General features: G+C 55.5%; 5 protein-coding genes across 5 annotated transcripts; 3 read left to right on the top strand and 2 right to left on the bottom strand.

Moving 5' to 3' along the window:
- Positions 1 to 66: 66 nt before the first annotated feature.
- Positions 67 to 2,045, bottom strand: MKK02DRAFT_43941 (uncharacterized protein; the record flags this gene model as incomplete). Its single annotated transcript, XM_053092688.1, has 5 exons — positions 67 to 421; positions 468 to 677; positions 845 to 1,245; positions 1,381 to 1,643; positions 1,886 to 2,045. The coding sequence occupies 5 exons, from the start codon at positions 2,043 to 2,045 to the stop codon at positions 67 to 69; spliced, it is 1,389 nt and encodes a 462-aa protein (XP_052945037.1).
- Positions 2,046 to 2,592: 547 nt separating this feature from the next.
- MKK02DRAFT_25614 (splicing factor 3B subunit 5/RDS3 complex subunit 10) lies at positions 2,593 to 3,125 on the top strand (the record flags this gene model as incomplete). The annotated part of the gene is made up of 4 exons (XM_053087066.1): positions 2,593 to 2,635; positions 2,746 to 2,791; positions 2,875 to 2,998; positions 3,078 to 3,125. Coding segments are annotated over 4 exons (261 nt in total), but the record flags the coding sequence as incomplete, so codon positions are not given.
- A 318-nt stretch (positions 3,126 to 3,443) lies between these two features.
- On the top strand, positions 3,444 to 5,166 carry MKK02DRAFT_43940 (putative cytokinesis-related protein; the record flags this gene model as incomplete). The annotated part of the gene is made up of 12 exons (XM_053092687.1): positions 3,444 to 3,469; positions 3,518 to 3,530; positions 3,590 to 3,641; positions 3,695 to 3,776; positions 3,827 to 3,905; positions 3,965 to 4,017; positions 4,073 to 4,207; positions 4,267 to 4,384; positions 4,434 to 4,629; positions 4,681 to 4,940; positions 4,988 to 5,056; positions 5,107 to 5,166. The coding sequence occupies 12 exons, from the start codon at positions 3,444 to 3,446 to the stop codon at positions 5,164 to 5,166; spliced, it is 1,143 nt and encodes a 380-aa protein (XP_052945035.1).
- Positions 5,167 to 5,601: 435 nt separating this feature from the next.
- Positions 5,602 to 16,609, top strand: MKK02DRAFT_36636 (uncharacterized protein; the record flags this gene model as incomplete). Its single annotated transcript, XM_053089465.1, has 32 exons — positions 5,602 to 5,704; positions 5,778 to 6,077; positions 6,177 to 6,283; positions 6,330 to 6,590; positions 6,652 to 7,017; positions 7,074 to 7,955; positions 8,006 to 8,058; positions 8,108 to 8,297; positions 8,346 to 8,550; positions 8,601 to 8,848; positions 8,894 to 9,458; positions 9,507 to 10,213; positions 10,256 to 11,539; positions 11,585 to 11,701; positions 11,735 to 12,142; positions 12,175 to 12,529; positions 12,581 to 12,740; positions 12,790 to 12,989; positions 13,037 to 13,154; positions 13,200 to 13,345; positions 13,467 to 13,645; positions 13,690 to 13,886; positions 13,921 to 14,125; positions 14,159 to 14,338; positions 14,385 to 14,874; positions 14,921 to 15,056; positions 15,103 to 15,246; positions 15,281 to 15,608; positions 15,656 to 15,883; positions 15,934 to 16,152; positions 16,197 to 16,510; positions 16,561 to 16,609. The coding sequence occupies 32 exons, from the start codon at positions 5,602 to 5,604 to the stop codon at positions 16,607 to 16,609; spliced, it is 9,444 nt and encodes a 3,147-aa protein (XP_052945034.1).
- Positions 16,610 to 17,029: 420 nt separating this feature from the next.
- MKK02DRAFT_27301 (putative transcriptional elongation regulator) lies at positions 17,030 to 20,966 on the bottom strand (the record flags this gene model as incomplete). The annotated part of the gene is made up of 13 exons (XM_053087327.1): positions 17,030 to 17,115; positions 17,169 to 17,264; positions 17,317 to 17,543; positions 17,591 to 19,111; positions 19,156 to 19,286; positions 19,329 to 19,493; positions 19,537 to 19,725; positions 19,769 to 19,963; positions 20,012 to 20,096; positions 20,140 to 20,237; positions 20,281 to 20,372; positions 20,421 to 20,511; positions 20,790 to 20,966. 13 exons carry the CDS (start codon positions 20,964 to 20,966, stop codon positions 17,030 to 17,032), a joined length of 3,153 nt encoding a protein of 1,050 aa, XP_052945033.1.
- Positions 20,967 to 21,215: the final 249 nt, after the last annotated feature.

The raw sequence follows: 21,215 nt of genomic DNA, 5'->3' as shown, positions 1-21,215 counted from the left end.
GCCAGACCGCAGCATAAGTATGCACAAACTGGAAAATGGCATAGTCTCCCCTCTTTCCTCACACCTCTATCGCCCAAACCCCTGACCGCCGTTCCCCACCTGCACGCCATTCGCCTGACCTCTTTCTTCTTCTCCTTCCCTCTCCCCATCCGCTCCCCTTGCTGCCGCCCGCGCCGCCCTCGATTCTCCGATAACCACCGCGGCCTGCCGCGTCGCCTCGATCAGGTTCAGGTTGATCATGAACTCGTCTGGCATCCGGTCGCGCGCCAGTGTGCGAGGGTCAAAGTAGACGAATGGTCCGCGGGCCCATTCGGGGCTGGACTGGTTGGCGAGCGCGGGGTCGGTACCGTCAATGTTGGCTAACGAGGGGCCGTTCAGCCAGAGTTGGAGCTCGGTGTGGTATCGCCAACCCCGATTGTACCTGTTCATCAGCTCATTCCTCAAAATACAAAGGGGGATCAACGCACAGCTCAGCCGCCGAGTCTAGCTGGACGGTATCCTGCGGACTTGCGTAAAAGGCGATGAACAGCGTATCTTCCGAGAGGTTGACCATTTTGGGCGCCATATTGGGTGGAGGAAATTGATAGTGCGTGGGTATGTTGAACATGTCTTGTAAACGTGTCGAGTGTATTTGGTTGGACTCTTGCCATGGTGTGACAAAGGTGCGATATAATGGTCTGATTGTCAGCGATGCCCGACCTGCGCATCTTTTCCCTCAACATCTTGTCCTTATCCTCCTGATGCCTGAGAGGCCCTTCGAACCTCCATCATCCCTCCCATTCCCGATCCCACGGTCCATCCTCCGATTATGACTCCCACCGCGCAGCACATCCCTAACACTCACTCATCGCTCGTCACATCCACCCCCAAATCCGACAAATCCTCCCCAAACATCAACACCCCCCTATCCGTCTTGCCCATCTGCGTCTTGATCTCATACAACAACGCCTTCAATCCCCACTTATCCACCGGACTGCTCAGGATCTGCTGCACGGGCCGGACGACCGGTTCTGAGTGCAAATGCCGCATCGCCGCTGTATTTGGGGAATGTTGCGGTTGTTGTTGCTGCTGCTGCTGCTGTTGTTGTTGGCGCCATAATTCAGGCATAGGATTGTGGGTTTGCGCAGAGGGTGAGGCGGAGTGTGTGGACGCTCCGTTCCCGTTGCCATTTCCGTTGCCGTTGACGTTGTTGCCGTTGGCTAGCAGTGGTGGAGAGGATGCGCCGGTCCGAAGGTAGTTTGCCATCTGCAGATCAGCACGGATCTCTAAAGGAAACGAGACAGCTGGGACTAGACAGCTCCACAGGCGTGGATGAATCCGACAGAACCGGGGTCATTCCCCTCCTTGAAGTCGTCGGATTCCCAATGTCCCCTGACTTACCCGATCCTTTTCCGATCCCAAAGCAGGAAACTCCTCTCCCCTCAACTGCTCCAACATCCCATTCGTCCCTGATCCCCCTTGTGACGCCGGCCCCGGTATCCCCGGCGGCGGTGCCAACCCCGGATGGTACATCTGTTGTTGGCTTTGAGGCAGATGTTGGCCCTGATTCAATGGCGACGATTGCGGTTGTTGAGTCTGCGTCGCGTACGAGGACGAGTGGGATGGATGCAGGGAGGTCCCGAGGGCTGGGAAGTCGTTGGGGTCTATAGGTGTTAGCAGTGTCGGTCGGCGGGTTTTCCTGGATGTCTCCGCCCCTCCTGTCTCCTCTCTTGGTCAGACGATATTCTTCCTCCTTCCTCCTTTGATTTGCGTCTCCCCATACCTCTTATAAGTTGATATCCCCCTTTGCTCCAAGATCCTCATAGCCTGGCCTCCGTCGTACTTCCATCCGTACAGTTCACCCGCCCACACCCCAATCACTCTCCCAAAGGAAGGAATCGCTCACCCGTTGTTCTCGATGCGAACCCCGGCGGCGCCCCTCTTGCCAACCCCCCTCCCCCTCCTCCTGATATAGGAGGAAACCCTGCTGGTCCCATCGACATCCCTCTTGTCGCCCCTTGATTCGTTGGCTGAGTAGCCTGTTGTCCTGCCGTAGCGTAGTACATCCTCCTTGTTCGGCGAGGCGGCTCTGATGATGCCTGATCTGTAGGCTCCCTATCTTGGCGAAGCGGAGTAGTACGAAGGCAGTGTACGGATACCGGTATACGCGGGAAAAGGTCCGATGAGGTATAGCCGAGTAGTAGAAGGTAATGATAGGTGATGAGTGAGGTAGTGGAGGCGTGCGTAGAAAGGGGAGAAGTCCGTCAGCGACGCGTCAATTTCGGCGCTTCCAACGCTGGGAGGATGGTCTCACCTCTGCGCTGAACACTACTGTGTATGAGGAGTATGCAGCTATAGCGCTAGGGATAGCTGTGTATAGGGAGAGTAAGGAAAAGAAGAGGTTGAGCGGACTGCCTGCTGAGGGCAGCCAAGCTGTGGGTGGCGGAGTTTCGGCGATACCCGCTCAGTGGCCACCAAGCTCTTGCAGCTCCTTTTGGCTCTTTGTTGTCGCCTTCTATCTTCCCCTCTCAGCATACAGTAGAACATCAAGACCTAACAAAATGGTGAGCTGGGCTACAAGGATGTTCTGTCTACGAGCATAGCTGACGAAATCAGGCGGAATTGCGATACACCCTCAACACTCAGCTCGAACAGCGTGAGTCTCTCATCGAGCTGTCTTCATCGCCTAGACTTCTGATGCGGTCGAAGGATATAACCGCTTCAACGTGATACATGCGAATCCTTGGAGCTGAGCTAATCGTGCAGTGCATATGCGGTATACCGGTACCGGACACCCCGATACCACCAAATAGTGCGTCACAAAGCTCTGTCCTTAGATTGGCATATCCAGTCTCGTCCATATGGCATCGCTACGTATCTGGACTAACGTGCTAGTGAATGGCTGACTCACCAACATCGGGACACTGCGGCAGCTATCGTCGGTCATCCACCATTGATGGCTTATGTCGCATTGGCGGATGGGGAATGTCAAGCCCGGGCTCGCTTTGAAGTGATGGAGGTCAGCTTCCATCCGCTCATAATATTCACGGCTTCATCATGGCTTTGACTGTGCGAGTAGAGCCCAGCTGACAGTCCAGCGCATGGTGCAGCCTTGTGGCAAACCGCCAGGAAAGACGGACGAGTAGAGGGCCTAGGACATGGAGCTGTAGAGACCGGTCCCTTCCATCATGTTGTACTACGAAATGTATCACAATTACAGCCATCTGTCTTCTGTACGACCGCCAGGCCCGCTATAGGCTCTGAGAAGGCTCCATCGGCTGCCATCTGATACACCTCCTACTGGACGGGATCAAATTTGGCTGTGTTTCAGAATGCGGGGCAAACGCGCTCACTGAACCTTGTCGCGAGCGAGCTCGAACCTCTCACTTCGCATTCACATTTCTGCTCTCTACACTCCTTCTTGACCTTATCTGAATAGCTTTCTCATAGAACTTATAGACAAGATGACGAACGAGATTGGTATCGCAAAGTAAGTTGACCCCTCGTTGATCAGAAGGAGCGCTTGCTGATCCTGCAGTCTGCCCAACCAGGTACGCAGACCTCCTTTCCCTCACGGAAGCCATTCAGGATTCTGAAGCTGATCATCCAGCGGCACAAGATAGTGAACCAGCAGGGTGCTCACTTCACCATCATGGTCGTTGGTCAGTTGGTCCGCCGGCATGGATCACCTGTCGAGCTCAAGCTGATATCGTAGGCGAGTCTGGGTTGGGCAAGACAACGTTCATCAACACCTTGTTCGCGACCGAGATTTGCGCGCCTAGGAACTACAGACAAAGGTGAGGATTTACTGAATGACCTGTCCCGATCATACAGCTGATACTTTCAGATGGGCGAAGCAACTGGACAAAACGACCGAGATTGAGGTGTTGAAGGCGGATCTGGAGGAAAGGGGGTTCAACATCAAGGTCAGCTCGGCGATGAGCGCTGAGTTGGGACTGCTCAAGAGCTGAAGCTGACGTGATAGTTGACTGTTATTGACACACCTGGCTTCGGAGACTACGTCAACAACCGGGACAGGTAAGCTAAAGTGATCCCGCCCTCGCGGACCGGGCGCGGGAAGCTTACAGTACAGCTGGTCTCCCATCATTGACTTCATCGATGACCAGCACGAGTCCTATATGCGTCAAGAGCAGCAGCCACACCGGAAGGAGAAGCAGGACATGCGTATCCACGCGTGCTTGTACTTTGTCAAGCCAGGAGGACATGCGTGAGTTAAGACACATGGTAGACAGTCTACTCTGCCTGAACATCAAGCTCACCAATCAGCCTCAAGCCACTCGACGTTGAGATCATGAAGCGCCTCGGATCGCGCGTCAACCTCATCCCCGTTGTGGCCAAGGCGGACACCATCACCCCTGAAGATCTCCAGAATTTCAAGATCAAGGTCAGTTCATGATGATACAGAGATTTTCGTCAGGATCTGACGATCGCAGATCCGTGAAGTGATCAACGCGCAAGGGATCAAGATCTACACCCCGCCTATGGATGCCGACGACGAGAGCGCGTCAGAGCACGCTAGGCAGACGCAGGCGATCATGCCGTTCTCGATCATCGGGTCTACGCAGGACGTGACGACCCCGGATGGGCGGGTCGTCAAGGGCCGAGAGTACCTCTGGGGTGTCGCGGAGGGTGAGCTGCCATCTACAGAGATTCCCCTTCGTTCGGTAGCTGACTCGACAGTGGAAAACGACGAGCACTGCGACTTCAAGAAACTCCGCTCCCTCTTGATCCGGACATACATGCTCGACCTCATCGCCTCGACCGAGGAGAACCACTACGAAGCGTACCGTCTGGCTCAGATGGAGACAAGGAAGTTTGGGGAGCCCAAAGTCCGCAAGATCGACAATCCCAAGTACAGGGAGGAGGAGGAGATGCTCCGGAAGAGGTTCACGGAGCAGGTCAAGCTCGAGGAGGCGAGGTTTAGGCAGTGGGAGCAGCATGTGAGCTATAGGAGCTTGATGTAAGGCTGGCTGAGCTGACTTGATAGCTTATCACTGAGCGGGACCGGCTCAATAAGGATCTGGAACAGGCTCATTCGTCCATCAAATCTCTTGAGGTCAGTTGGGAATTCGTTGTCGAAGGACAGTGGCATAGCTGACTTTGTAGAACGAGCTGGAGCAGATGTCGGCGTATCACCGTCAGGGAAGCACGAGTGGGCGGCGTTAAGGGTCTGTTTGTCCATCTGCAGCGCGGATATTGGAATAGGGGTGTTGGGTTTGCTGTTCATACGACTTGACCTTGGGATGCAAAGTAATGATATGGAAACTTATGACGGGGATATCTTCTCCGTGTCCTCTTTCGTAAGAATGGGGCAGCACGGGTGGCAGACTGAGGATTTGGGTGTCAATACAAGCTCCTCATTCCTCGTTTTTAGCCTTGATTAGCGGCGATCCCCGCTTACAACATCGTCATCGCCCTCACAAGCGCACAGTACAGAGCCAAACGCTCTCCTTTGCTCTAACACTCTCCTCGCTCCTCACAGTAATTTTCCTTGCCCAGTAGCAAAGCCTATTGTCGACTCCATCGACCATAGGGAAGGGCCTTGCGCGCCTTTAGCGTCGTTCGAGCCGAAACAATCGGGCCGGAGCCCAAGGCGGCATCATGCAGACGCTCAAGGCGGCCGCCCTGAGCCTGCTCAATATTTACGTCTCGCCCTATGTCGAGAATCTGAACGCACAGGATCTATCACTATCAGTCTTTGGCGGTAAGCTGTCTGTCCTCAGATCCTGTCTGCGGATTCTGCATGAAACACGAGGCCTGAGCTGACAACACGATAGGTAATCTCCAATTCCACGGTCTGCACCTAAAGAAATCTCTCCTCGAGCGGTTCGGACTCCCCGTCGAAATCGTCGCGGGCGATATCGGGACATTATCTGTCACTATCCCATGGAGCAAGATCGGCCGAGAGCCCGTCAAAATCTCGATTGATGATGTCTATATTTTGGCGCGAGCACGGCCGCAGGGCAAGGTAGATCCGGAGGAGGACGAACGGGTGGAGCAGGCGACCAAGCAGGAGAGGCTGAAGAGTGCCGAGGCGGTGGATAATGCGACGAGTCAGGTAGCAGGGGATGATGGATGTGAGTTCTGTCTTTTGAGCTGGGTTGCGCCTGAGGGGGAGGTGGTGGAAGTCTGCGAACTGTGCAAAGGGATTTGGGATTCAGAAGCTGACGTCTCAGCGAAACAGACATATGTCGGAGCTATCGTCAGCAAGATTGTTGATAATGTCCAAATACATGTCAAGGGCATACATGTCCGATATGAAGACGGAACAAATACGCCAGATGTAAGCTTGCTCGTCGGACATTCTGGAGCCTAGCTGACGTCCACAGCACCCATTCGCAGCGGGTATCACCCTCGACGAGTTCAAGGCGGTATCGACCGATGAGAACTGGGTCGAGGCGTTCATCCAGAACAGCATGAAGGGGGTTCACAAGCTCGTCAAGCTTGCGGCGCTCGGGGTGTATTTTGATACCGACACTGGAAGCCTGGACAAGGGAGACAGGGAAGGGACGATTGGCGCGCTGAAGCAAATGTTGAGTGGGCCGGGGAAGCACCAGTATATCCTGAAGCCAGTCACGGGAGAAGCGAGGGTACGTTTCTGCTCAGGTCGAAGTATACCTGATATGGCCAAGATGAGCTGATATTCGATAGCTCATCGTCAATAAGACGATGTCGAACGAGATACCCAAAGTCGACGGTCAAATCATCTTCGACGAAATTGGCCTCGTTCTCGACCAAGACCAGTACCGAGATGTCCTTTCCGTCGTCGACGTCTTCCACTTCTACCGCCGTACCCACCAATACCACAAATTCCGGCCGCCAGAGATCGAGATGGAGCAGAATCCGGCCAAGGCGCGGCTCAAATTCGCGCTCAATGCGATTGCGGCCGAGGTGCACGATCGGAATCGGAGGTGGACGTGGGAGTATCTCAGCGAGCGGAGGGATATGCGGAAGAAGTATGTGGATGTGTATGTGAAGCGGCTGGCGCTGCCAGAGGGGAAGCCCTTACCACCTGATGTAAGCCATCCCTTGGCCGCTCCATCGTTTGCGCTCGTGTAGTAGCTGACTGTCAGGACGCGAAAGAGCTGGCGGACATGGAGAGTCAGCTGGCATATGAAGATATTCGGTTCTTCCGGTCGGTCGCGCGTGTTCAGGCGAAGAAGGACGCTGCCACTCGACGGAAGATGGAGGCTGAGCGGAAGAAGGAGCAGGCTGGCCGCCAGACCTGGAACGAGTGGCTCTGGGGCCAAGGGCCAAAGCAGGACACAGAGGAAGGGATGACGCAAGAGGAGAAGAAGGAGCTGGACGACATCATCGACTATACCCCCGCCTCGGCCGACGAGATCATGGGCAACCAGCCCAAGGACTTTATGCGGGCTCGGATATCGGCTCGACTTAATAAAGGCTCATTCTCCCTCCGCGCGGATCCGCACGGTCGGAACTCGGACATTATCGCTCTCGTCTTCGACTCGTTCACTGCCGATGCTACGCAGTATACCGAAAGTGTCGCCGCCAAGGTCGCGCTCGGCGGATTCAGGGTGTATGACGGTACCATGCCCGGCTCGCTGTACCCCCAGATCGTCCGCGTCAAGGATATCGAGTCGGATCCGAGCGGGCCGCAGCGCCAGACGTCGCTCGACGTGGGCGGGACAGACGTCGCGCTCGCGGAGATCAGCGACGGGATGGTAGCCGACGACAAGGCGGATCCGTTCTTCGTCATGGAGGTGGAACATAATCCGTTGGATGGAAGAGCGGACAATGCGGTCACAGTCAAGATGCGGCACTTGGAGATTATATATCACAAGGGGTATGTTGAGGCCGTGGTGGCGTTCTTCAAGCCGCCAGAGAGTCAGCTGGAGAGTATCGGTGCGTTGCTGGATGCCGCCGGACAGACTCTGGACGGGCTGCGGAAGGAGACGAGAGCGGGGTTGGAGTATGCTTTGGAACAGCACAAGGTCTGTCGACTCTTTCTCATTCTGTTCAGGGCAAAGAACTGATCACCCAGACTGTGGATATCAAGGTCGACATGAACGCTCCTATTATCATCATTCCCATGAAGTAAGTTGGGATCCTTTTGGGTGCGCAATGCTTAACCTTACAATCCTAGCGTCACCGAGGCAGACTGCCAAGCGCTCGTGCTGGACGCTGGTCATATTGCCATCGAAAGCAAGCTTGTCGACAAGGACCAAGTCAAGGAGGTCCAGAGCAAGCGCGGGAAGCAGTACAGCAACGACGATTACCGCCAACTCGAGGATCTCATGTATGATCGCTTGTCGCTCCGGCTGGAATCCACTCAAGTACGTATACTCGTCTTTCTCTCGCAGAGCATAAGCTGAAGACCATAGCTGCTCATGGGTGGTAATGTCGAATCATGTCTCCAGGCTCTCGACAAGGTACACGAACCAGGAGCGGCCGAGCTGCACATCCTGGAGCGGATCAACATGAACTTCTCGGTCCATAACGCCATCATCAACACCTCGACGTTGACACGCTTCAAGATTGCTGGAGAATTACCGGAGCTGCAGGTCAATTTCTCGGATCGCAAGTACAGTGAGTTGGCGATACCGGCATGTGCGTATCAGGACGCAGTTGACATCCAGAAACCCTGATGCGCTTCATCGACGTTGCTATTCCCAAGTTTGGCGATGATACTGCGCCTGCACCAGCGGTCCAGCCGGCAGCTGCGCCACGGAGAAAAACAACTTTCCGGGCTGCGCCGATCGAAGAGTACAACCTGGACGACAATCGGTCGGTACATTCTTTGCGGACGGTTGATTCGAGGGATGACGCATCGTCGATAGATGAGAAGGGCGAAAAATTCTACGAGGCTCAGGATGATACCACTGAGGTAAGCCTGGGTGCTTGTGGCAGAAAGGCAGAAGCTCATCAGCAGACACAACGGAACGCGATGTCGCAGATCAGTTTCGAGTTCTCCTTCCAGGTCGGCAAGCTCCAAGCTTCGCTCTACAAGGCCAACGGGGCTGGAGAGGAGAAAGCCCTCGCCGATGCCGTCCTCGAAGGATTCGGTCTCACTTTCGCCCTGCGCCAATACGACATGTCGGTCGACCTATATCTCCGGAACGTCACGCTGGCGATGATTGAGCAAGGCAAGGTCCGAAAGCCCTTACTCTCATCGGCCAGCACCGGGTCCTCAGCATCGGAAGACCACAAACTCGTCAAAGTGCGGTATATGAAGGTGCAAAAGGACTCGCCGGAGTTCATGACCAAGCATGACGGAATTGACCAGAGCGTCATTGCCGAGCTGTCTACCTTTAAAATTACGGTGGCGCCCGAGCCTATCTTGGCGCTTAACGACTTCATCATGACTACCTTTGTGCCGCAGGATGAGCAGCCAGCCGCTCAGGTGCAAAAGGCGGATGAGGGTGAGGCGGTGGTGGTGGTTCCGCCACCGTCTTCGGATAAGATCCGAGTACGGGTTCATCTGACCAGCGCCCAGAGTAAGCTATCGAGCCGAAAGTGCATACTGAGCAGTAGCTGACAACCAGTCTCACTGGAGAACAATGGTCTCGCCTTCGCTCTGCTCGAGTTGACGCTCGCCAATGTCAACATCATGCTTCGGAACGGGACCATGCGGGTCAGCGCTCGGCTGGGCAACCTCTCGCTCGAGGACCTCACGGATGACGAGGTAGCCAATCCTGCCTTCAAGAAGCTACTCGCTATCGAAGGGGACGAACTCGCCGAGTTCAGCTACGAGACTTTCGACCCCACGGACAAGGAGACTTTCCCCGGCTTCAACTCGTCGGTGCATCTCAAAGCGGGCTCGCTCAAGTTTACCTTCATGGAGGGACCCGTACACAGCTTATTTGGCTGGGCGATGCGTTTCGCCCAGCTAAAGGCGGTGTACGATGCGGCCTCACAGGCGGCGGTCCAGCGCGCCTCGGAGGTCACGCGGATGCACTTTGACCTGCTCATCAATACGCCTATCGTCGTCCTTCCCCGTGACGGACTGGTCAGCGCGGACATGCTGGTTCTCAGGCTTGGAGAGATCTTTGCCAAGAATCGGTATCTCGGCGACCCGAACGATACGTCTACCATCGACGCCGGACTACGGGGCATAAGTGTCTCATCCGAGATGGTGCATGACGGGAAGAGGGAAACGCTCAAGATGGTCGATGATGTCACGATCTCGGCGACCGTCAAGCAGGCAGGAGGGGAGACGCATCGGTCCGATCCGAAAGCAGCGGATATGGAGGTGAGTCAAAGCTTGCTCGGCGAGAATAAGCGCTGATTTCAGGTTTCGACCGAGATGTCCGACGTCAAAATGTCGTTGACTCAGCTCCAATACACCCTCTTGATGTCCATTATCCAGGCGCTTCCTCGGGCCCTGTCCAGCCTTTCGGAACCGGTAGCTACCGGCGACACCCCCCTTCCCTCGACAGCGGTATCTACCGCTCCTGCCACCCCCATGTCCGAGACCGACACCCAGGTTGACCTCCAACCGGAACTCGCCATCACCGAGAGCAAGGCTGGCTCGCTATGGACCACCATGCTGGTCGACTTTACGGTCAACTCCATCTCGCTGGAAGTCTACACCGTCCAGGCGATCAACGCCGGCGATCTGGAAACGTACAGCATCGCTCGCTTTGGGCTTATGAAGACCCACGTTGGGCTCAAGCAGCTCAGCGACGGCGCAATGGAGGCGGAGTTTTCGCTCAAGACTATTGCCTTTACCAGCACTCGGGCTGGAAAGAGCGTCTTCCGCGATATCATCCCGCCTGCTTCGCACGATGGCAATCAGGTCATGGTTCAATACACCAAGTCTGGCGGTCCGACCGGCTCGGCTACGGCGATCGTCACGATCGATAGCCCAAAAATCATCCTCGCTGTCGATCCGCTTGCTGCTCTCCTTGAATTTGCCGTCAGCCCCTTCACCGACTCTGCACCGGCAGAGGAGGCGGAAGTGGCGGAGGTTCCGGAGCAGCAAGGGAAGACTGAGGCGCCGGCGCAACCTGGGTCGCTGTCTTACCGGGTCGAGATCATCCAGTCAACCATCATGGTCATTGCCAATGACTCGGACCCCAAATCCCAGGCGATCCAGCTGCAGGTCAAGGAGGTCTTGCTCTCCCAGCAGTCCATCATGGCGCTCAAGATCGGCCAGCTCGGCATGTCTTTCGGCCGGATGGACAAGTTGTCCGACCGGATCACCTTCCTCGACCGACTCAATGTAGCGCTATCGCTCGATACCAAGCGCCGAGGATCGCAGACCACCACCAGCTTCGATGTCGACATCCCTGATCCCATCATCTTCAGGGCGTCATACTCTGACATCATGCTCATTCTCGATATCGTCAATAAGGCCACCGCGGCTACGACCAAGGCGATGTCTGGCAACTCGGAGCCAGGCGCGGAACGACAGGGCTCGACGGACCGCAGGACCAGCATGAGTGCTCCTACCAGAGATGGTATCACTGAGTCCACCTCGGCTGCCATCGTTCCTACAGCGACTGCGCGCAGGTCTTCGGTGCATACGCAGAAGAAGACGATCGACAAGGCAAAGGTGTTGATTTCCAAGGAACAGGTAGGTCTTTCTTCTTGGTAGCGGGAGCTCAAGCTGACACAACAGCTCACGGCTCGCATCAACGGCTTCCAGCTTGTCCTGGTCGGAGATCTGCAGGAAATGCCTTTCGTCCACCTGGCAACCAACGAGTTCCAGGTTGCGGTGAACGATTGGACGGGAGATGTACGTCTGGCCAGTGGGCGAGCTGACATTCAGATGAAGATGGCAACCTCGATCACCACCTCCATTCGATACTATAATCCCAGCAACTCGTACTTTGAGCCCCTCATGGACCCATGGAAGTTCGATCTGCGGGTGACGAGGATCGCAGCTGGTCCCAACAGCAGCCCGCTCGACGTCAAGCTCATCGCGAGGGAGCGCCTCGAGCTGAACGTCTCGGCTGCCTTCATTGAGCTGGCTATGACTGGCGCGATGATTGGGGAGGGACAGGGAAAGCAGGCTCGCGGAACCGATGCTCCCTTCCGAGTGCGGAACAAGACCGGCCTGAAGATCGCCGTCTGGCCAGAATCGCGAGATACATCCAAGACGCCCACTGGGGTCAAGGAGCTGGACGATGGGGCGGACGTGCCATGGCGCTTTGAGGATCGTCATCGGGCTCGAGACGTGAGTACAGGAACGTACCGAGCTTACGCCAGAACGTATCTGCGGCCCGACACAACTCGCTTGGTATACATATTCAGAACACCGACTGGGACCCTCTCCGGAGTATTTCGGTCGACCGTGAAGGACCGCAGATCCTCTCTCTCCGACCCAAGGTCGACAAGGTGGCCCACCAGCTCATGTGTGACATCAAGGTGGAGAACAATATCAAAATTATCACCTTCCGATCTACATTCAACGTCGAGAACAACACGGCGCTGCCAATCGAGATGATCATTGTGGACGCGCATGGCAAGGCGTCGACTGCGCAGATCAAGATCAACCCGGGAGAGTCGCATCCTCTACCTCTGACTGCGGCGTATGAGAAGCGGTTCCGCCTCAGGCCTCTCAGTAAGCTGATTGCGGTCCGAGGCCCACCCACATGTAGCTGACAAAGTGCAGAAGGCTTCAACTTCGACTACAGCTGGTCCATGCCGCTCCACTGGCGGCAGCTCGTCGCTAGGCCCATCCGCCCCATCAGTTGCAAGCATCAGACTGCGCAGAAGCCAGCATTCTACTTCCAGGGCAAAGCCAACTTTGACGAGAACGACCCTGCCGCCAAGTGAGTTGTCGCGCTCTCGAGTATGGGACAGCATAGCTGATGGCATGAGGGTGTACCCACGCATGACTCTCAGCCTGCGCGCGCCGGTCGAGCTGGAGAACTTGCTGCCGTATGACATCAAGTGGCGCGTACATGATAAGAATACCACCCTCAGCTCGGGCGAGTACCTCATCAGCGGGGGAGCTTGCCCTCTGCATACGGTCGAACTCGGTCACTTGCTGCTCATCAGCATCGGACCGCAAGATTGCCGTAAGTCATGCTGTCTTTGTGATGCGCGACAAAGCTAATGTCGCCAGACTTCCAGCAGAGCGATTATGCCATCATCAACACCGACGATCAAGAGCTACCCATCGAGGACCACATCCAGGTTACTGATAGGGAGAACATCCCTCTTACTCTTCGACTCCACTACTTGTGAGCTCCGTCATCCTCTCCTGCTAGGGACATGCTGACGACCAGTACCTACCCCAACTCTGGTGGGGCGGTCAGAGTCCAGATCTACGCGCCATACGTCTTCCTCAACAAGACCGGTTTGCCGTTCGATCTTGCGGCAAAGGCCTGGTCAGGCGGACAGAGGGAGGTTGCTGGTCGGGCAGACTTTGCCGGTGAGTCAATATGTGGGCCACTAGAGGACAAGCTAATAAGACAGAGGACCACAAGAATGAGAAGCCGACACCATTCAGTGAGTGATCCCATATGCAGCGTATGGCAGTGACTAATTCTTAGTGTTCAATTTCCCTCATTCCGACCGCAGAGATCGTCTGCTTCTCAAGGTGGCCGATTCGAAGTTCTCCAAGCCCATGTCATTCGACTCGCCAGCTGCGGATATGGCTGTAGTCATGCAGACAGGTAGAGGTGACAAGGAGTATCATGTCGGCTTGTCATATACCGAAGGTCTTGGCAAGGTCAGTATCCGCTTCACCGGTTCCGGCCGAGCTGACTCTTGCAGTACAAGTTGACCAAGGTCGTCACTCTCACTCCTCGATACTTGGTCGTCAATAACTTCGAATACCCAGTCCGCATCCGCCAGGAGGGCTCGGATCAGACGTATGATGTTGGAAAGGGCGCCCAGGTCTCCGTCCAGGAACTGCTGGCTCGAGCGGATCATCAGTTTACCCTGACAGCGGACTTCTCGACTCAAAGATGGTAAGCCAGCAAGAGGAGTCCGAGCTGACCACAGGTCGGCTCCGTTCAATGCCAATGACATCGGCCGCACCCACCTTGTTGTCCAGCGGCAGTCATCCTCGGGTGTTCGGACCTACCTCCTGCGGATCGAGACGCACATCCAAGGCTCCAGCTTCTTCATCTTCATCTCGAGAGAAAAGGAGCCTTGGCCGCTCAAGATCAGGAACGACACGCCCTACAAGTTCAGCTTCCAGCAGATCGTGAGTACTACCATACTGCTGAGCTGACGTCAGGACTCGGACAAGCAATCGACCAATCTCCCGGTCCGGGATGTACCACCTCATGAGGCCGTCGACTACTCGTGGGATTACCCTACCGCCTCAAAGAAGCTGGTCAGGTTGATCGCCGAGGGTGTACCGCTTTCGCAGGCAGTGGACATGATGGCTATCGGTGTTCAGCCACCCATCAAGCTGGTGAGCTCTGCCTGCCGACAACAAAATCACCTAGCTGACGTCACAGCCTCGCCAACCCAGCAAGCGCTCGGCCACGGTCTCGATTGACATCCAAGCCGACGGCGCATCCCAGCTGCTGGTGATCTCACCATACGACGAGGAGACAAGCGTGTACAAGCCGATGAGGGGCGCCGGACCAAGGCGGTCGGAGTCTACCGACAGCATCACGACCATGAGCACGCAATTCGAAACGGTCCATGTGGCCGAGAAGCCAAACATGAACATCCAGGTCGACCTCGAAGGCATCGGGATCTCGCTCATCACCAAAAAGCCGGACGAGCTTATCTACGTCTCGCTTCGCGGTCTCAGCGTGGGCTATGCCGACTACTCGAATTACTATGAGGGATTCATCGACTGCAAGTGGATCCAGATCGACAATCAGCTCTTCGGCGGTCTATTCCCTATTATCCTGTATCCTCAGGTCATACCGAAGGACGGAAAGGACCTGGAGTCGCACCCGACTCTGCAATTCTCGGTGGCGATTTTGAAGGACCAATGTGAGCTCAGTTCCATCATGCTAAGGGACAGGAGCTGACAAGACAGCACACGGTGTCGTCTTCATCAAGTACGCAACGATCCTGCTTCAGTCTTTGACTGTCGAAATCGACGAGGACTTCCTGTTTGCCTTGCTGGAGTTCACCAAGTTCAAGGGCGCCGGATGGGATATCGAGCCGGATGAGTGAGTTTTTTGGCAGCGCGAGTCGATACGATGAGCTGACGAGCAGCATCCTGATACAGTACCCGAAGGGCATACCGGAGCCAGCGATGACGTCCGGCAAGGCCGACTTCTTCTTCGAATACCTGCACCTCCAGCCCCTTGCTCTGAATCTGTCGTTCATGCGCACGGATCGGGTCAATGTGGACGAAAAGTGAGTCTACCGGAAGGAGGCAGCTGACGAGCAGAGTATCATCGAATAAGAACCCCTTCTACTATGCCTTCAACGCCCTGACCATGGCCGTCGGCAACGTCAATGATGCGCCTCTCAAGTTCACTGAGCTCGAGCTTAAGAATACCCGACTTTCCATCCCGTCACTCCAGGAACGAGTCCAGCTACATTACCAGGCACAGGTCGTTCCGCAGATCTACCGAGTGCTTGGATCGGCCGATTTCCTCGGAAACCCCATGGGTCTTTTCAACCAGGTCAGCTCGGGAGTCAGCGACATCTTCTACGAGCCATACCAAGGCGTGGTCATGCACGGGAACAAGGATATCGGGCTTGGGATCGCAAGGGTAGGTCCATACCTTTACGTCGGAGTAAGGTGAGCTGATCAGAGCAGGGCGCGTCCAGCTTTGCCAAGAAGACGGTCTTTGGTGTTACCGACAGTCTGACCAAGGTCACTGGCAGTATCGGCAAGGGGTTGTCTGCAGCTACGATGGATACCGAGTATCAGACGAAGCGACGCATGACGCAAAGGCGAAACAAGCCAAGACATGCGCTGTATGGTGTCGCGGCGGGTGCTTCTGCGTTTGCGGATAGTGTGACGAGCGCGTTTGAGGGTGTAGCCGTAAGTCGAGCTTGACCCGCAGCGGAGAAGGGCGAAGCTGATATCTGTAGTCCAAGCCTATGGAAGGAGCCGAGAAGGACGGCGCATCCGGCTTCGTCAAGGGTGTCGGGAAGGGCTTTGTCGGCTTGTTCACGAAGCCTTTGGTGGGCGTCTTCGACTTGGTCTCGACGTCGACGGAGGGAATCAGGAACACGACGACAGTCTTTGACCAGGACGCGCTGGACAAGGCGAGATTACCGAGGTATATTGCGTCTGATGGAGTCATACGGGTAAGTTCCTCATCGACGTTATTTGAGTAGGCGCTGACGACCAGCCATACTCCGAGCGGGAAGCTCTGGGCCAGTCATGGCTCAAAGACCTCAAATCAGGCGAATACCGACACGAGACCTACATCGCCCATCTCGATATCCCTGGAGACGACGCCGTCGCTCTCCTCTCGGACCAACGACTCGCGCTCATGCAGCTCCGAAAGATGAAGTTGATCTGGGATGTGCCATTAAGCGAGATGCAGAGTCTGTCGCTGGAAGATGGGGGGATTGGGCTGGTATTGCGAGGAGGGCAGTCGGGGCCATTCTTGCCAATTTCGGATAGGACGGGGAGGGATTGGTTGTTTAAGAATATTGGAAAGTGAGTCGCTTCCGAGATGGTTTGAGAGGGGACAGTGGCTGATGGGACAGGGTTGTCAATCAATACAATAGACGGCATGCTGCGAGAGATGATTATTAGGTAGAGTGAAGGTGGCGGGAACGATCTAGAGGCGTAGCGGGAGTCGGTGCACTTTTCATCTACCATAGGCAGACTAAGGGGTATCTTTCATGTATCATTGGATATAGTTTCTTGTCCCTTGAGGGAGTTCGGAGGAAGAGGTAGATCCCACTTCCCCTCATTTGATTGCTTTCCAACGATTCCTCTATACTGCCGGTTGTTCATCCTCCGCATCTCTCCGTGGCGTAGGATATGGGTGCGGCGCCGTTGCTGAACATGATAATCACATTCTGACCGGAAATGGCATGACTGAATGCTACAACAGGATGAACACACTTCACTCTCCCCAACGCCCCAACGCCCCTCCTCGCCCACTCCCCTACTCCCCTTAAAGCAGCCGACACATACCCCCTCCCGACCTCGATACAAGGCGCACATCTTCTACCTCCTCCCTCCAGACTTCTTCTTCTTTTTGGACTTCCCATCGTCCGAATCGGACCCGCCATTATCTCTGTGCTTGTCGTCGGCTATAATGATCAGTCCCATTCTGGGCTGAAGATCAAGGGAGGCTGAAACTTACCTCGAGCAGCTTTGCGCTCCAACTCGTCCCAATCCTCTCCACTCTCATCTTCCGCAAACGAGCCGCCTGACCCTTCCGATCCATCATCATCGTCGACTAGACAATCAGCTTTGAAGCCCTTCGGAAAGTCGGGAAATTCAAAACTTACAGTCACTCTCGCTTCCACTCTCTGACGAGCTCGCATCGCTGATCTCATCCCCGCTTTCGTTGAACTCGGATCCGTCCGAGCTTTCACTCTCGCTGTCCTCCGCTCCTCCAGTGAGGAATGTCCACCCGCCCTCAGCGTAGAAGCCGTAGGGATCCTCATTGAGCGTCTTCATGATGGCCGGCCAAGACAGGTTGACGGGGCCTTCCGAGATAGCGACGTCACACGAACTAGCGATGTCAGCTATTGTCGCTCCGCAGAGTCAAAATCAACTCACTCGAGCCACTCCTTGACATTATCGAGATGAACCACCGGGATATTGTTGATGTGCACTGGCGTCTTCTTGAAGTCGCTGTGCACAAAGACCATATCAAAGTTTTTGAGCCCGAACTGAACACGTTCCAGATGGACGAGCTCGACCTCGTTGAGGGCAATGACCGTAAAGGGGTATTCCGAGAGATGGATGAGGCAGTTGGTAGTCGGCAAGAGCATGACGTTGGAGCGGAACGGTACCCCCGAGAAGCCGAGTTCTCGGAACGGCACGTCCACCTCGAGATCGTGTTGTTGCGTCTCGGCGGCCGACTGGATGCGGCGCGCAAACTCGTGGAAAGTCTTGTCGAGCTCTTGCCGCCTCCGCCGATCCTCTTGCTCCTGCTCAATCTCATCCTCGTCCCCATACCTCGCCCGCCGCTTCTTACCGCCCGTCTCGTCAAACGACATGTCCGTGACCTCGCGGTAGAATTGGACATCGTACGTCTTCTTTTTGCCGAGCATGATGGGTGATTTGAGGTGGAAGTGGATGAGGACGATGAGTTCCTTGTCGGACGGCTGGAAGAAGAGGTTTTGGACGTTACTGAACAGGACGTCGATCCGGGCGCCGGCATTGTCCGGTCGGAACCGAACACCGTTCTGGTGAATTTCCAGATTCCCGTCCGTCTTCTTGCCCTCTGCCTGCGGCCGCGGGAAGACGTTCTTGAGAACATAGGGATGCCGCCCCTTAATCTCCAGCAGCTTCTCCTGCTCGATGACATCCGCCATCTCCTTGCGCTCCGCCTCCCGCTTCGTCGCCTGCTTCTTCAGGTCCGAGATGCCCTGGAACACCTTGAGCATATGCCGCTGGTCTTTTGAGCGGAATGACGCCGACCGAATAAAGGTCGCGTCCGGGTTCTCGAATGGCATGTCCTCCTTTTTGCCCGCGATCTGGCCGGGAGACTGGAAGTTGATCCGAAGGACGAAGTATTCCGCCTCTTCGGTTTTGGTGACGTTTTTGATGGTGGAAATGTGGAAGGGGACAGCGTAGCCGTAGATGGGGAGGACGACCGTTGACCGTTGTTCGTCGACGTGGACTCGACGATCTTCGACCGCCCGCGGTAATTGCTCCTCCCGCCGATAACTCTCGTACTTCTTGACCACCTTGTCCTTTCCGTCTCCCTTTCCATCTCCGCCCTTCTTGAACTTCTTGACACCGGCCTCTTGCCGTTCCGCATGAAGACGAGCCTGATTTGCTTTGATCTTCTCCGCTGTCGTCTGCTCCACCTGTTCCCGCTTTCCACCTCGGGTTTTGGTCGAGATGGCCCGCGTGCTGGTGGAAGCTGAAGCGCGAGCTGGCTTGGCGGGTTTCGCACTCGCCTTGCCGTTGGCTTTTGACGAACTGGGCTTGACGGCGGGTTTGACATCCTCGACCTCGTCCTCGCCATCCAGCTGCATGACGACGTCCTTGATCTTGAAGCAGCCTTCCGTGAGGTTGATGACGCCTTCTTGGCCGATTTTGACCGTGTCGGTGAGGAGGAGAGAGTATCTGGCATCATCAGCCAGGTCCAGTCCATACAAGTGAATGCTCACTTTTGACCGTTTTTCTTCGGATTTGGCAGATCTGCACACCCAAAGCTGACAATAAACACCATATTCTCCTTGAGCTCCCGACCGTTCTTTGGGCTCAGCACAAAGTTGCTATCTCTGTACTCGATACCAGTCTACATGTCAGCTGCGCAATCTCTGAGATCGGTTCAACTCACGGCGAATCCGATAGATTTGACAAACGACTCGGCCAGTGTCCCGCTCTTCGCCTTGATATACTCGAGTGCAAATTCGTAAATCTCCTTGGCGGTAGCTCCTGGCTTCATCGCCTTGAAGGTCTCGTTCCGCGCCTCGACCAGGATGGTGTAGTACTTCTCTTGTGTCTGACGATCAGCTATAACCCAGGCTAGGCATGAGTCAGCTTACCGGATGAGGATCAATCATAAATGTCCGCCCCATACTAGAACAGTAGTTCTTGTACCGCATGCCGAGGGTACAGAGGATGACGCCAGGCTTGAGGTTGTCCTGATTTGACTGGGCCGAGAGCTTGAGGTCGTATTTCCCGCCAGACTGGATGATCGGTGGGAGTGTCCATTCAGTGGACGAGAAGTCAATCTATCTGTCAGCTCGAGCCCAGATCCGATGTCAGAAAGCTCACCTCGCCAAGCTGAGCATTCCTATTCCACAGCTTCATGTCCGCCGCCTTCTCGTCATTCCCAATCTTCTCCTCAATCATACTCGCAAACTCCTCGTGCGTGACTTTTGTCCCTCGGTCGATGATGGATTCCATCTTGGACTTGAAGTAGTGAATCATGCAAGTGGAAGTCAGGCGAGAACTGGTGATGACGGTTTTCTGACTATCAGCTGTGCCAGAAGCGCAAAGGGAGTTCTCCCAACTGACCAATTCCTCCCCATCCTTTTCCCCGAGCACCTCTGAGATCGCCGCTGCCATATCAACCAGCTCCAGCCCGATCACACCGTCTTGTCTGCTGATCAGTATGATTCCACCTCTTCCTGGGCCAGACTTACGCTTTGCTCCACTCGTCTGCAAACTTGCCGGTCTGCTTGTCCTTCTGCAGATAACCGATCTGCTCGGCGCCTATTGACTTGGCCAGGTCGGGAAGCACCTCTGCACCACGTCAGCTACGTTCCGCTAAGGACCTAGTGGACTTCCGACTCACTAGCACTGGCCTCGTCCTTGCCTCGTACGCGAACATCAATCTCGATATCTCCATCGCTCTGCAGCTGATTGAGGATCTTTGCTGTCAGGGTCAGCTACTGATCGCTCTTCGCAGCGCGGATTAGCTCACCCTTGCTGGCACTGCAAACGAAGGTGACCTTCCTTGGTGATTTTGTGAAGAGCATGAGTGTCGAGGGAAACTCATAGCCCAATAACCAGGTCTGCCAATCAGTAAAGTCTCCTCAAGCTTCCAGCCGCCATCCACGCCCTTTTCTTCCCTCGCTCCCTTCCTTCCCCTTCACTGCAAAGCCCTCTTCCAGCTGTTCATCCTTGGGGCTCCTCATACTGCCCGTGCCTGTCCTCGCCTCGGCGGAACCCATCACGCCACTTCCTTCCTTCCTCCTTCCCCACCAGCTAAACGCTCTCATCCAGCGGTCCAGCTCTCAAGCTCCTCTCATCGCCATACGCGCCTCTCCTGATGATCTGCATTTCAACCCACCTGCAAAGCCGAGCTCTTCGAGTACGACAGCCCCTCATCGTTCGGCTCCCCCATGATGACCTGCAGCGCCCTCAGATCCGCCAGTTCCTCGGCCACATCGTTCGGCTGCTCCCACAGCGCGAAGATCTTGGCTGCGCGCTTGAAGAACGCCTTGCTGTCGAGAGTGACGTCGCTCATCGCGGTGAGTGGCGGGCAGAGCTAAGGGAGGAAGGAAGAAGTACGGTTGATGGATCTTGAATTATTGCTTTGGTGGTGGTGGTGGATCTGGCGGTAAGAGGCAAATCGCGTCCGCGTGACGCGTCGGCGTTTTCGGCGTTTCAGAGAAACAAGCCAGAGTGGCGGTTGGGATCCTTATCTTATCCGGGATGAGATGAGATCGATGATCAGTTGATGCTCTGATCTGCAGCGTGGGTCCCAAGCATACAT

The sequence above is a fragment of the Dioszegia hungarica genome (assembly GCF_025882075.1).
Source record: "Dioszegia hungarica strain PDD-24b-2 chromosome Unknown MKK02contig_8, whole genome shotgun sequence".
NCBI classification, from domain to species: domain Eukaryota; kingdom Fungi; phylum Basidiomycota; class Tremellomycetes; order Tremellales; family Bulleribasidiaceae; genus Dioszegia; species Dioszegia hungarica.
The sequence above is the reverse complement of the archived record's forward strand: the minus strand, read 5'-3'. Positions and strand labels throughout refer to the sequence as shown.